This window comes from Cucurbita pepo, chromosome 4 (genome assembly GCF_057944985.1).
Source record: "Cucurbita pepo subsp. pepo isolate OVF chromosome 4, ASM5794498v1, whole genome shotgun sequence".
NCBI lineage: Eukaryota > Viridiplantae > Streptophyta > Magnoliopsida > Cucurbitales > Cucurbitaceae > Cucurbita > Cucurbita pepo.
Window position 1 is genome coordinate 1,407,450 of NC_141801.1, and position 15,619 is coordinate 1,423,068.

A 15,619-nucleotide genomic window follows, 5' to 3' on the forward strand; every position below is an offset into this window, starting at 1 on the left:
ATTGATTTATTTAAATAATATTTAAAGAATATATCAAAAACCAAAAAAAAAATTACAGTAAAATCCTTCCAAATATCTCAAAAGAAAAAAAATAAAATAAAATCAACCATTTTAAAATTAAATAAATAAATAAAAAAAAATAAAATATCAAATTTCTACCTTATAAATAAATAAGTTTATTACATTATACCATTATTTTATTTTCTATTCTCGACAGTCTATCACCTTCCAATTTTCAGATAAAATTCTTACCGGTATCCAGATCGATTTTGGTATGTTTAAGTTTCTTATTCAATGCATTCTGTCTGATCTCTATTTTGACTGTAATGGTATCGTTTGCTATTATTTATGTACATATTTCTATTACATATTATCGTTTGCTATTATTGTCTCAATTATATTTTCATGATTTTTCGTAAATAGATCATCATTTTTTTTCCGTAAATAGATCATGATTTTTCGTACATATTTTTATCACTATTTTGAATTTTTTTTTTGTATGTATAATACGTGTTGTAATATGCACTTTATGGTAATATGATGAGTATGATGATTGCATGACGTTTGTCTTAATATGTAGTTGTTTTCCATATTAAGCATGTTATATGATGATGAGTGTCATATTGCATCATGTCGATAGATAGAGACATGACACAACCCTAAGAGCATGAAAATGATTTTAATATAAATACACAACGAACATGTGTTACTTAATGTAACATAGAGATGAGATTAGAGGGTTGTGTCGAAAGAGACGATAAGATGGAATTAGAGGGATCTAATGCATATTGTATATTCATACGCATAGAGATACTTCCCTATGTATTGACATTGTTTTTAATAAAAATTATGTTGTATTATATTTATTTTTTAAAAGAAATAACTTTAAATATACATATTTTATGAAGGAAAAAAAATAATTGCGTGAAATTATTCGTACATTAGAATTGTATTAAAATAATATAAAATTAGGAAATGATTTGTTAGGTTTATATATATATATATATATACACACACATTGTTTACCGTGCGCGTTAAGGGGAATTAAGCCCCATATATATTTTTCGCCTCGGCTTTGTGGCTTCGTCGGACTTTTAGGCAAGGTTTGTCTTCGCCAATCGAACATTGCTTGTGCGAAATCCAAACTTGTTCAACCACACACGCCGCTTGCACTTGCATGTTCAATCGTCTGCGACACATCTTACTTGGCTCTATACTAGGCCAAGTCATTCGGCTCGACCTTGCCTCTACTCGAGCCAAGGTCTCTCAATGCAACGTTGCATCTCATCTTGTCATCTCGATCCCCATCGATAGGGTCCATATCGATGGTGGTTGAATCGATCTTGATAATTTTTTTAAATTTCATTGAAATTATCATTGAGTTTAGTTATATGAGTTTCGTTTAAGCTTCTTAACTGTGTGAGGTTACGAGGATTTTTATGATTTTCATGTTCTTTTTAGATTCTTTCTCAAGCGATTATTCAAAAGATGAGGATGATGCAGACAAAGCGAAGATACCATACCGACGATTCCTCAAACCGTATGGTTATGCCGAGTAATGTTACAACCTTCTTAAGACCATCAACCGCGGTCCGAACCAACAAATCTAATGGGGATTCTAAACCATCCCTATTCAAAACTCCGCCACTAAGGACTACAACACAAGTATCATCGCCCACAAAGACGGCTCGAGTAGAGATGTTAAAGAATAAATTCAGTAATACTATTTCAAAAGCTGAACAAGCACTTCAGTCTAAGCATAAGATTTCTCGTAAGGTTACCGTTCCAAAGAAATTACCGGAACAAAAACGAGCTGCTCCAAATGTTGTCGTTCCAAATATATGGTCTACTAAACAAAAACGAGCTGCTCGAAAGGCATTCTCTACAATTGAACAAAAACAAGCTTCTCCAAAGGAATACTCAGTAAGGGAACAAAGACGAGCTTCAAGAGAAGCTCTCGATGCGGTCAAGCCGACGTATAATTTTAACGAGAATCTCGATGTCATGAAAGAGTTCGAGAATCTACTAACTAATGGTATTGAATGTAATCCAAATCATTTAATTAATAATACTTCGGGATGAGTTAGATGATGAGGATGCTAAGGTTATGCCAACATAGTTGGGATGATCGGGTGCATCTACTGATTCCTCATCACCAATAATTTCCGTTTTTTTTTTTTATCTCACACGTTCCAAAGTCACTAAATCGTAATTTATTAAAATATTTGAGAAATGCTTCGTAACATGGCAACATCAGTGAAAATATTTGAATCCACGCCCATCCTCTATTTCAACCGTTATTTGCACTCACGTGCTAATTCACAATAGTCCTTTCAAAGAACACGATTTCAAATGTCTCACTCTCGGTAGGTTCTCATCTCTAGCTTGTGACTTCCATCTCGAGAATGGATCTATTGCACATTCGAGATGACAATTCTGACTCCAAAGCCACCACAAAGAAGTACTTATTCTCGTCGCTCGGAGTCGTAATGGATTGTCAAAGAAAGTAAGATGAAGCGAGATAATTACGAATTCCATAAGACGAAGAGTCGATTGTCGGGTTAGGTATAAGGGTAAAGATGTAAAATAATAGGTCAACTAGATTTTGTGGGTGCTTTATTTTTCAGTGAAATAAATTAAAAAAAAGAAAAGAAAAAACAGAAAAAAAAAAGGAGGCCTGGTCATGTTCTTTTTCCAGATTGTTGCAGCCCAAGAACATGTGGAAAAATCCAAAATAAGGCCCAAGGATCGAAACCCTATCATGCCGGAATGGAAGGAGCAAATCCAGACCCGATTTAAGAAGGAAATATCAATTTTCATTTCATTTCATGAATCTCTCAAATCACACATTCATCTGACGCGATTTTTTCATTACTGCTTCTCCAATTCTCCACCTACCTTTCTCAATTCATTCAATTCTCTCCCATTTTCTGCAGTAAATACTTCAATTTGATTTTGTGTTAACAGTATTTTTATTCTTTTTTTCTCGCGTTTTAATCTGTGGTTTTCGTTATCGTTCGGGGTTTTCCATGTTTCTTCTGGGATAGGGTCAGTGTTGGTTTTCTTTTTCGAGGTTGATTTTGCTGATCGATCTGCGTGTAAGGGATATGGGTGCCGACGGTGATTCCAGCGAGCACCGGGTTGAGGGCGGTGGCGATGGTGAAGAAGGTGGAGTTGGTGTTTCTGTCAATATTCGATGTTCTAATGGTTCGAAATTTTCGGTGACGATGAGTCTTGATTCCACGGTTGGGACATTTAAATCAATTCTTGCTCAGAATTGTGATATTCCAGCTGATCAACAGCGATTGATCTACAAGGGTCGCATCTTGAAGGACGATCAGACCTTAGTCAGTTATGGTATGTTCCTTTTTTCTTTGTTAATCTGGAAGTTTTGGACTAAGGTATGGTGGGTAACTCTCGTTTTGCTTTATCTGCTTCGTGTACGAAGTTTCCTGTTCATTAGAATTGAGATTTTTCCACTTTGGAAGGATATGTGAATGTGAATTTTGCTTTTCATGTCTTTGTTGAGGTCATTTGTTCCAAGGGAATTGCTTAGTTTATGTGATTGTAACATTTGTCCCCGAATGTTCATTTTTCTTTTTGGGTACAAAGTTTAACTTGAGCTAAGGGCATGTTTGTGAGTGATTTTCATATAAGCATTCTTTGAGAATGATTTTGAATTGGTTAAAATCACTTTTGTCACGTTCAAAACTACGCTCTAACATGCTTTAAACTAAGATTACGAAACATACTTTTTCATGTTTTACACTTTTAAACACAAATTTGCACAATCAAAATTGATTTCGAATCGGTAAAGGCATGTTAGAATCTTCATTTTGGCTGATGATCCTCTCTTTTCTTGGCTTTCTCAAGTTGGTCTATATGTTTTAAGTCTGCTATCTTATTCTTTCAGAATCAAATATGCATTACATAATGTGAGGTGCCCACACATTCAATCATATATTTGTATCCAGATATACAGTTCAAGCTTTTGTTTTCCATTCTATTCCTAGTGGTGGGTTTTTTATGTTTATAGCGAATATTGGCCGAGTTTTGTATGTATATTCTATTTGTTATCAGGCTGATTAATGCAGGTCACGTTACACTGATTAGTCCGTTATTTGTAGCCTTGTGTGCACTACAAGAACCCTTTGACCTTGTGTCATTAGCTTTCTGGCATTTTGTGCTGTAATTGGCATTGACCTGAAATTTACTTCACATCTTTTTAACCTTTCTTCTTGAAGGGTTACAGGCAGATCATACTATTCACCTGGTTCGTGGGTTTCCCCAAGGTTCGTCAGCACCGTCTGCACCTGCTTCTAATGATAATAGTAGAAGTTCTGAGACTGCTACTGCTCCCGGTGTTACAAGAGGTGTTGGTTCCACTGGGAGTGATGCTTTTGGAAATGCTGGCCTTGGTGCATCTTTGTTTCCTGGACTAGGTTTCAATTCTCTCGGTGGCGGTGGAGCTGGACTTCCCGAGTTTGAACAAGTGCAACAGCAGTTGACTCAGAATCCAAACATGATGAGGGAAATAATGAACATGCCTGCAATCCAGAACTTGATGAATAACCCTGACATGATGCGGAGCTTAATTATGAGCAATCCTCAGATGAGGGATATTATTGACAGGAACCCCGAGCTTGCACATATACTCAATGACCCTGGTATTCTTCGGCAGACATTAGAGGCTGCAAGGAATCCAGAACTCATGAGAGAGATGATGAGAAACACTGACAGAGCCATGAGTAACATCGAATCTTCTCCTGAGGGATTTAACATGCTGAGACGGATGTATGAAAATGTTCAGGAGCCATTTCTGAATGCAACAACGATGACTGGAAATGCTGGGAATGATTCGAGTTCAAACCCATTTGCAGCTCTCCTGGCAAACCAAGGGGGTGCACAAGCTAGGAACGAGTCTAATAATTCTTCTACTACAGGATCGGAAACAACCGAAAATGCTGCTCCGAATACGAATCCGCTTCCTAATCCCTGGGGTAATAATATGCTAGTGCTAAACCATTGCCACTTACTTTCTTATACCTATTTAAGACTAGTTAAGTACAACTTTGGTTGCAATTTTGTTCTATTCCGCTCATAATATTGCAAGAAAACGCCCGTTTGCATTCAAATGACTTAACTTACATTTTCCTTTTTGCTTTCTGTTGGAATTTGAATGGGAAATCTAGTGTTCCTTTTTATCTGACTTTATATTTACATAAGATTTATAATTTTATGTGGTTGTTATCTGAAGGTAATCTTGCTTATCCGTAGTCACTTATTATTTACTTTCTAGTAGGTTTTTTGTTTTCGAGTTCTTTCCTACTATGTTATAATATTTCTTTTGCCCAAACTAAGCCCATGACTCTATCTTCGTTTCGTTCTTCGGAGCTTGTTTGGCGTATTCCATTGTAAATTTGAATCTCATACCATTCAGTTAGGAACCAAACTTCCCCATTTCCTTCATGCTATTAACATGGAAAGTCCATCACATCTTTACTGAATGGTGTCATATTTCGATGTTAACTTCTAGGAGGAACTCAGACAACAACCACACAGCCTACTCCAGTAGGTGATGCAAGGCCTGGTATTGGGGGTTTAGGAGGGGCTGGTCGCACAAATGTGGAACGTTCTGTTGGTGGCACGCCGAATGTAGCTCAGTTGAATCAGTTTCTGCAGAACCCGGCTATTTCACAGATGATGCAGAGCCTGCTCTCCAATCCTCAGTATATGAATCAAGTGCTGTGCTTATATGATGATATAGTTTCTGCTAAATTAGTTAAATGCCATTTGAAAAGTTTCGTAATTCATATATTCTTTGATTTGAACTACAGATCCTCAATCTCAACCCACAGACGCGGGGTATGGTTGATATGAATCCTCAATTAAGAGAAATGATGCAAAATCCCGAGTTCGTTCGCCAATTAACTAATCCTGAGATGATACAGGTACAACTTCTCAGACGTTCAACACTCGATCCATGTGACTATTTCATTAATAGGCATTCGTTGTATGGTGACGATGGTTCATAGTAGCTTATTGATATCATTGCTATTATTTTTTCTATTACAATACATTTATACTTTTCTTGGTTCATTTCTGCATTTCCTGCTTGCAGCAAATGCTATCAGTTCAGCAGTCACTTTTCTCGACCTTAAATCGACAACCATCATCTCAGTAAGTCCGGATTTCTCTCTCAAATTTACATTATTATGTAGCACAAATACTAGGCTGTTCGAAACTGCGGTCGGGATCACGTTTTATATTGAAGTCCGCAGTCTCATTATCGTATATCAGAACTGTTTTTCGTACTTATATAATCAAACTTCATCCAGAACAAATTCTGTGGCCTAGTAACAGTTCAGTAGTTTAGTAGTTTGTAGAATTTGAGCAAGTTTGTAAATTGTATGATAAGAGCTGAACGGATTTTCACACGACGTTCTTTCTTTAATTACTCATTGCTTTTTACAGGGATTCTGCTCAATCGGGCACTGCTGCAGGTACGGTGAAGGATAACTTTTAAATTGATGTTTGTTTTCTTTAGCATCATCGACGTTTCTAAGTCGTGTAAGTTATAGGTGTTCCTAACACTGCTGGATTGGAGATGTTGATGAGCCTGTTCGGTGGGCTTGGCGCCGGTGGGTTGGCTACTCCGAACAATCCGAACGGTTCGATCATCTGCTTGTTACATTATCTTCTTTTCCAGTTCTCCCTCATACATAAAATCAAAATGAACCTTGTTTGCAGTGCCCCCAGAAGAACTATATGCAACTCAACTTTCACAGCTCCAAGAGATGGGTTTTTTCGACACCCAAGAGAACATCAGAGCTCTACGCGCTACGTCCGGGAACGTACATGCTGCTGTCGAGCGACTGCTGGGAAATCTCGGGCAGTAAACTGAACCGATCTACCATTTTTCTTTCGAAATTGAATTGAGATTTATCATGCTAGACGATATGTAGTAGTGCAAATTTAGATCTACAGACACCAACCAAACACAGCTGCACATGCCACAGACATATACAGGTTATGTTTTGGAATCTGAATAATTGAAATGCCCCATGAGATAGAGATATATATATCTATATATCTATATATCTATATATATATATATATATATATATATATAGACTTGTTCATATAAGTTATGGATTACTAATATCAAGTTCTATGCTCCCTTACCAAAAAAAAAAAAAAAAAAAGTTGTAAATACATTTAAAATGCTTCAAATTCTTGGGAGCTTGATCATGCTGATTTCTGTTGCCTTTTGTTCCTCTGTTTCTTTGGTGGGTTCTTGTTCTTATACCGACTTTCGGTTTTATTTCTTTGGGATTTAATATCTTACGAGTTACTTTGCAACTAAATTTGGCAGGATCAGAAGAAATTAGTTGCTCGCTCGTTATCTCGAGAGTTTAGTCGAGATGGAATTAGTTGCTCGTTATCTCGAGAGATTAGTCGAGACGGAATTAGTTGCTCGTTATCTCGAAAGGTTAGTGGAGACTGGAATTAGTTGCTCGTTATCTCGAGAGGTTAGTGGAGACGGAATTAGTTGCTCCTTATCTCGAGAGGTTAGTGGGGACGGAATTAGTTGCTCCTTATCTCGAGAGGTTAGTGGGGACGGAATTAGTTGCTCGTTATCTCGAGAGATTAGTCGAGACGGAATTAGTTGCTCGTTATCTCGAGAAATTAGTCAAGATGGAATTAGTTGCTCGTTATCTCGAGAGATTAGTCGGGACAGAATTAGTTGCTCGTTATCTTGAGAGATTAGTCGAGACGGAATTAGTTGCTCGTTATCTTGAGAGATTAGTCGAGACGGAATTAGTTGCTCGTTATCTTGAGAGATTAGTCGAGACGGAATTAGTTGCTCGTTATCTTGAGAGATTAGTCGAGACGGAATTAGTTGCTCGTTATCTTGAGAGATTAGTCGAGACGGAATTAGTTGCTCGTTATCTTGAGAGATTAGTCGAGACGGAATTAGTTGCTCGTTATCTTGAGAGATTAGTCGAGACGGAATTAGTTGCTCGTTATCTCAAGAGATTACTCGAGATCCGTGTCACTTAATCAGATAAAATATTGTTCACAACTATTCTCGTACCAATTGAATAAGGTTTAAATACTATTTTATTTTTTGTGATTTTGGTTTTAGTTCATTTTATTATTCTTTTTTGTACTTATTAAAATAAATATTTTGATTTTTGAAATATTTTTTAAAAATTATCAATTTGGTTCTTTAAATTTTAAGCTTTATAAAGAATTATTTGAAAATAAGAAAATCACATAAAAAAAAACAATAAAAATAGAATTTAAATATATAAATAATAAATAACCTTACATAAGTTAATTTCCCAATTAAAAATTCATTTATTTGAACTAAAAAAAAAATGATTTATTTGAATTGGAATATTAAAACAAAGAAAAATAAAACCTAATGATTATTGAAAATTAAAAAGAAAACATAAAAATAATTGAAAAACAGAGCTCAAACAAACTTTTCTCTGAACTCAAGAATTCACTTTTGTGCGAAACTGAAGAATACACGGAGGGAGAGCAATTCCCTTGTGCCGCTGCTGCAAGTCGTCGCACCGCCGGTTGCCGGCGAGGCCAAATTCACATATTCCATCTCCACCTCTCTTCTTACACTGTTTCAAAATCTTGTTAGAATCTTCAGATGATAAATCTAAGAACCTTCGTTCCGATTCTAACGGCGGACGTTTCGTTGTGAAAAGCTACGTCTAATCTAATCAACCTGCGGTTCAAGTAACGCCGGCTAGCCGCCGACGCCGCCGCTGCTGCAGCGGTGGATGATGTGCGTCATTCCGGCCGAGAGTGAAGAAGATCGCTTGCTCGTGGATTTATGGTTATAGGAATTGACAGGAAGAGACGATAACGATTGAGGTCCGTTGGAGGCTGGAAATTGGGCCGAAATTTTCTTCCCCCACGGTTGTAGTGAACGGGACGCACAGGACTCCCAAGTCACGTGCCCTCCCCGTGGTTCTGCTGCACATTTCCTCTCTTACGTCTCTCTGACCAATCAGCTGGATGAAGCTTTAGGGCGTCGTTTATCGACTATTCTGTTGTTCTGTTTCATGCTTCTCAAGTTTCAAGGTGATTTTCTGTTGTATCATCTTCATTCCCGTTAGAGTTTTTCAACTTTTGATTCGTAATTCCTGGATTTTCCCCAAAATTCATCAGTATCTAACAAGAATTAGAAACTTTGATTTCCATTTTCCCTCTGCCTTTCATCCATTTGGCGGAGCTGACTCGGTTTCCATCGTCGTGGCGGTTAATTGTGGCATTTGTACCCTTTTTGGCTATTCAGGTGAAATGGGAACAAATTTGTACTGGGTCATTCCCAGCGAACTAAATCGATTCCCTAGAACTTTCCCTGTTTCATAGGAGTAGTTGAGGCAAATTAGGTCTGTCCGAAATTAAATTAATCTTTCTGAAATGAACCCTTGATGCATCTATCTAAAATCGAAGATTTGCTATCAGTCATCTTGTATTACGGAGCTGCAATATAGCAGTGAAATCAGTTCATAAAATGTTTAGGAGTTTTGAAAACTCAAGCCAGAAACTAAACAGGCCTAGTGATTTGTTGAGGATGTTTGGTTGTGCGTATTAATAACATTGTTGGTGGGTTTCAAAAGGTTGATATGTTTTCCTCCTTGGTTGTGCGTATTAATAACATTGTTGGTGGGTTTCAAAAGGTTGATATGTTTTCCTCCTTCCTTCTATTGAAAAAGTTTGTTGGTGAACTGAAATTTTTTTATGCTTTCTTTATGTGGAATTCAGGCAGTAGAGATTAGAGGTGAAGCTGTTGAGTGAAGATATTGACTTATTTCAACATATCAATGACCTACACACCTCCAACATGGGCAACATTAGCTGCTGCTGCATTTGTGTTTTTATCGCTTGTTCTATCACTTTATCTGTTGTTTGGGCACCTTTCTGCATATAAGAATCCGGAGGTTCTCTTATTCATTGAAGATGCTTTCCTTGTATTTTAATTTTTCCCATTTTCTTTCGAGGAATATAATTATTCCTGGTTGCCATCTTTCAGGAGCAAAAGTTTTTGATTGGTGTTATCCTAATGGTGCCAACTTATGGTGTAGAATCAGTAAGTTCTTTACTGAATGCTTCATGTTATGACTTGACAAATATTTGTAGATACATTTCTTATTTATTTTCTTTATATCACCTTATTGGGTGCAAGTAATCTGAAACCTCCCTTAATCAAAGCTTTATGGTTGAAATAGCAAGAAGTTACTATGTCCAACTGAACTGATTATTTGTGAGATCCCACATCGGTTGGAGAGGAGAACGAAACATTCTTTCTAAGGGTGTGGAAACCCCTCCTTAGCAGATGCATTTTAAAAATCTTGAGGGGAAGCCCGAAAGGGAAAGCCCAAAGAGGACAATATTTGCTAGCGGTGGGGTTGGGCTACATAACCTTATTTCAAAATAGAGTTCACATCTAAAGAGAATATTTGCTTGAGCAGTTGAATGTTACATTTTTAAGGATGTATTCCATATATGCAGTCTATAACTGTGGGACCTTGTATCTTCAAGGTTCTTATTGGATCTTAGAATTATAAATTGTAATCAACTTGATATTTGCTGCTGGTATTTGATTTGTTTTTAAGGATTGACAATCGATTTGATTTTATTTATCAGAAGTTTTATTAAGAGGATTGACAATAGATATCTTGTGTGCAAATTCACACCATCTCTGTTTATCTTACTTGGCTTATTGTGAACAGTTTGTATCATTGGTGTACCCATCAATAAGTGTTCATCTTGAGATACTGCGAGATTGCTACGAATCCTTTGCCATGTACTGCTTTGGACGTTACCTGGTTGCTTGCTTGGGTACGTTCTTTGGAAAGTATTTCTGATAGTATTGTAGGATTATGACAGAAGCTATGGTTCTAAATTTGCAGGAGTCCGAACTTATTCATTTTTTCTCTTCATCTTCAAAGTTCCAAATTTTTCTTGCAGTTTTCTCATGGATCAAACCATCTACTGACCCCTTTATTATATATATATATTTTTTATTTTTACTAGGTGGGGAAGAAAGGACCATTGAATTTTTGGATAGAGAAGGACGTTTAAATACGAAGACACCATTATTAGAACATAGCCTAGAGAAGGGAACCATCAAGCATGTTTTCCCCATGAACCTTTTCTTAAAGCCTTGGAAAATTGGTGGATGGGTTTACCGTGTTATCAAAATTGGAATCGTCCAATATGTACGCTTGCCATTGACCATTGATGCTCTGTTATCCAATGCCTTTTAATACGATTAAAGAAGACTAATGGATTTTCTCCATGACAGATGTTGATAAAGTCCCTAACGTCTATTTTGGCTGTAGTTCTTGAGAACTTTGGCGTTTACTGTGAAGGAGATTTTAATTACAAATGCGGGTAAACCAAAATTTCAAGTATCTCTGTTGTTGCTTACTCTCCTTCACATTCGACTAACTTTGTGTTTTAACTTTTGAATTTGTTTTATCTATTCATGTGATGGGGTTTTCATTTTTTCCTTTTGGACATGGTATTTGGATAATTAGTTTATGTATCTTGTCACTGTTAACTTTGATTCACTAATGTGTATGTTCTTGTTTTTTCAACCCCTTGACTTGATCTATCTGTCAATTGTATGTGTGCATCTGTGGACTATATTGCGATAGATCTAACACGTGGGCATATGTTTCTTTATGATCCTTGGTCATGTCGAGGTTCTATTTTATTTCTATTAGTTTTTTTATACTTGTTTCTAGACTGGTTATGTTTTTTAATTAGCTGATTAAGTCTCAATTCACCGATAAAGTTGCATGTGGTAGTCTGAATTTCGGAATTCATTTTCCTCGTTGGCTCGTTATTTTATCTTATGGATTACTTTTAGGAGCATAGCGCGGAAGTAAATTTTTGTTACCTTTCGAAAATGGTTGACAAGTATTGGAGATTCTACAGCCAAATTTTTTGGTTGATGGTTTTAGCATTTATTTTGTAGGTATCCCTATATGGCAGTGGTTTTAAATTTCAGTCAATCATGGGCGTTGTACTGCCTGATTCAGTTCTATGCAGTTACAAAGGAGGAATTGGTACATATAAAACCACTGGCCAAGTTTTTGATGTTTAAATCTATAGTGTTTTTGACTTGGTGGCAAGGTGTTGGAATTGCTCTCCTATCTGCCCTTGATTTGTTCAGGAGTCCGGTAGCCCAAGGGTTACAGTTTAAGTCAAGTGTACAAGATTTCATCATTTGTATAGAGGTAGCCATTTCTTCCACCTGAGTCCTTTTTTTCCCCGCTGTTTCGGATCTAATCACGGCACCTTTGATCAACTCTCGTCAGGCTCGACGAATAATATTACCTCTTTCTCAAAAGCCATTTTCCCCTTTGATTTGGTTGCCTTTCTTCTTTCCTTGCTGTTTTACCCTCTTAGGTCGATAAAGCGTTTATAATATATATGTTATTATGTGTAGTCATCCTTTATTGTATATCTATACATGTATATGTGTGAGATCCCACATCAATTGGGGAGGAGAATGAAACATCCTTTATAAGGGTGTGGAAACCTCCCCCTAGCATACGCGTTTTAAAAACCTTGAAGGGAAGCTCGAAAGGGAAAGCCCAAAGAGGACAATATCTGCTAGCGGTGGGCTTGGGCCGTTACAATATGTGACTATAATGTAAAATAATACATGGAGTACCTTTCCCGAAAGCAACAATTTGTATCAAAATTTAACTGAATAATAAAAACAACCATTTCTTTTCCCATGGAGCATTGTTTTGTTCTTTTAAGAAAGTAGCTTGGAGTGGTTAATTGTAGTGAAGACTGGTTCTTAGTAGTAAGAAATAAACAGATGTATTCTCCTTGTGTCATCTGATTGTTGATGCTCATATTCACAAGATTGAATTCTAACACATCTATAATTCATCCAGCACAGATGGCCATTGCTTCTGTGATTCACTTATATGTATTTCCAGCAAAACCATACGAACTTATGGGAGACCGTTATACTGGAAGTGTTTCTGTTCTTGGCGACTATGCATCTGCCGACTGTCCTTTAGATCCAGATGAGATCAGGGATAGCGAGCGTCCTACCAAGTTACGCCTGCCCCAGCCCGACGTAGAAAACCAAGATACCAGGATGGGAATGACAATCAAAGAGAGCGTCCGGGATGTCTTTGTCGGTGGTGGCGGTTATGTGAGTTTTCTCCCTTCATTCTACATATTAGATCCTTGATTTCTCTAATTGATTGGGATTAATGTCTGTGGGGATTTTTGCTTCCTAAGGTTACATATGTTCATACATACCTATATATTGTCATGGAAAAGTAGATAAACATGGGAAACTATCTTAAAGTAAGCAAACTAAGCACTACGGGATTTATACTCTCTTTTTCAACTAATCATCCTAACTACTTTCAGTGGGCCGAAGAGCCTGTGGAAGACAATAGAGAGCTCTTACACGAAAAGTCATGTAGGTTTACGTTAGAAAATAAAGATTTCGGGTCTTTGACGTATTTATATTTCTTTACTAACTTGAGCAATCTGTACTTGCTGAAATTACCATTTGAACATGCTTACAGATTGTGAACGACCTGAGATTCACAGTAAACCAAGCAGTCGAACCTGTGGAAAAAGGAATAACAAAGTTCAATGAAAAACTACAGAAGCTCTCCCAAAACATTAAGAAACGAGACAAGGATAAAAGAAGAACCAAGGATGATAGTTGTATCACATCGCCCACACGAAAAGTTATTCGAGGAATAGACGACCCCCTTCTGAATGGGAGCTTCAGCGATAGCGGGGTCGTAAGGGAAAAGAAGAACCGTCGAAAGTCAGGTTATTTAAGTGCAGAAAGCGGCGGAGAAAGCAGCAGCGATTTTGGTTATGGAAAGTACCAAGTCGGGGGCCGCCGGTGGATCACCAAAGAGTAGTAAAAGGTAATAGATTCTTACTGCCCTTATAACAAAGCAAGAAAAAAAGAGGCTGGTTGTGGTTCACATATCAAGAGATGTGTATTGAAGTTTCAAATGCCTGAATTTCTGCTGTGTGAGCCATCTCCAAATGTAGTTATGGCATGGCAATGATGGGGAGGAGATTCACCAAATGCCAAGGTAATTTCTTGGTGCAAAGAGGATAAATGAATCTATGGCTTTTAGTGTATTATCATGATTACAAACTATGGGGCTTGCTTACTGTTCTTGTAAATAGCTGCCTATGAGTGACAGAATTGGTATGTTTTGCATAATTTATTTGTGGGGTGGACAGATATTAGTAGAGAGATTTGTTAAAATCTTATCGATTGATGTGTTTAACGATCTTTAAACTTAGTATTCCTGGAATCGGAGAAGCTTCATATTACTATAGATTCGACTTTCTGCACACGTACTGATCGGAGTCGTTACGTAGAAACGAAGAACTTGGTCTGAATATGCTTTTTGGAAGAGACTCATTTGATCTTATACCTTTTGATTTTAAACAGGAAAAGTCAATATTGTGATCTTATACAGTTTGATTATAAATAGGAAAAGTCGATAATGTGAACTTATACTCTTTGATTATAAACATGAAAAGTCGATATTGTGATCTTATACTATTTGATTATAAACCGGAAAAGTCAATAGTGTGATCTTATACTATTTGATTACAAATAGGAAAAGTCCATATTATGATCTTATACTGTTTGATTTTAAACAGGAAACGTCGATATTGTGATCTTATACTGTTTGATTAGAAACAGGAAATGTTGATATTGTGTTGATTATAAACAGGAAATGTCGATATTATGTTGATTATAAACAGGAAACGTCAATATTGTGATCTTATACTATTTGATTATAAACAGGAAACTTCGATATTGTGATCTTATACTGTATGATTATAAACAAGAAACGTTGATATTGTGATCTTATACTGTTTGATTATAAACAGGAAACGTCGATATTGTGATTTTATACTGTTTGATTATAAACAGGAAACGTCGATATTGTAATCTTATACTGTTTGATTATAAATAGGAAAAGTCGATATTGTGATCTTATACTATTTGATTATAAACAGAAAAAGTCGATATTATGATCTTATACTGTTTGATTATAAACAGGAAAAGTCGATATTATGATCTTATATTGTTTGATTATAAACAGGAAAAGTCGATATTGTGATCTTAATCAAACATGAAAAGTCGATATTATATTATGATCTTAATCAAACAGGAAAAGTCGATATTATGATCTTATATTGTTTGATTATAAACAGGAAAAGTCGATATTGTGATCTTAATCAAACATGAAAAGTCGATATTATGATCTTATATTGTTATATTGTTTGATTATAAATAGGAAACTTATATTGTTTGATTATAAATAGGAAATGTCGATATTGTGATCTTATACTGTTTGATTATAAATAGAAAAAATGGATATTGTACGAGGTCACCCGAACAATAAACTTGATTTGGTTATTGAAAACATAGATAAAAGTGGTATTTATAGATTTAATTTAAAAAATTATGATTAGATAATCATCTAATTACTTTTTAAATAAAATATAAATTTTTAAAAAACTAGATTATTACCAAATTTTAAAAGATTAAATAAAA

General features: G+C 36.1%; 2 protein-coding genes across 4 annotated transcripts; both read left to right on the plus strand.

The window, feature by feature from the left end:
• Positions 1–2,811: 2,811 nt before the first annotated feature.
• LOC111792433 (ubiquitin domain-containing protein DSK2a) lies at positions 2,812–7,082 on the plus strand. Its single transcript, XM_023673893.2, has 8 exons — positions 2,812–3,357; positions 4,245–5,000; positions 5,537–5,742; positions 5,838–5,951; positions 6,122–6,180; positions 6,475–6,503; positions 6,582–6,671; positions 6,751–7,082. Exons 1-8 carry the CDS (start codon positions 3,108–3,110, stop codon positions 6,897–6,899), a joined length of 1,653 nt encoding a protein of 550 aa, XP_023529661.1. The 5' UTR covers positions 2,812–3,107; the 3' UTR covers positions 6,900–7,082.
• A 1,310-nt stretch (positions 7,083–8,392) lies between these two features.
• Positions 8,393–14,384, plus strand: LOC111792444 (protein LAZ1). 3 transcript variants are annotated; one of them, XM_023673911.2, is made up of 10 exons: positions 8,393–9,108; positions 9,796–9,971; positions 10,064–10,120; positions 10,764–10,872; positions 11,068–11,252; positions 11,339–11,427; positions 12,017–12,278; positions 12,956–13,216; positions 13,441–13,492; positions 13,602–13,819. In XM_023673911.2, the coding sequence occupies exons 2-10, from the start codon at positions 9,855–9,857 to the stop codon at positions 13,673–13,675; spliced, it is 1,206 nt and encodes a 401-aa protein (XP_023529679.1). In that variant the 5' UTR covers positions 8,393–9,108; positions 9,796–9,854; the 3' UTR covers positions 13,676–13,819. The 3 variants fall into 3 exon arrangements, with proteins under 3 accessions (XP_023529679.1, XP_023529675.1, XP_023529676.1); XM_023673907.2 differs by lacking the exon at positions 13,441–13,492 and having other exon boundaries at positions 8,408–9,108; positions 13,602–14,384; XM_023673908.2 differs by lacking the exons at positions 8,393–9,108; positions 13,441–13,492 and adding an exon at positions 9,151–9,322 and having other exon boundaries at positions 13,602–14,384.
• The last annotated feature ends 1,235 nt before the right edge of the window (positions 14,385–15,619 follow it).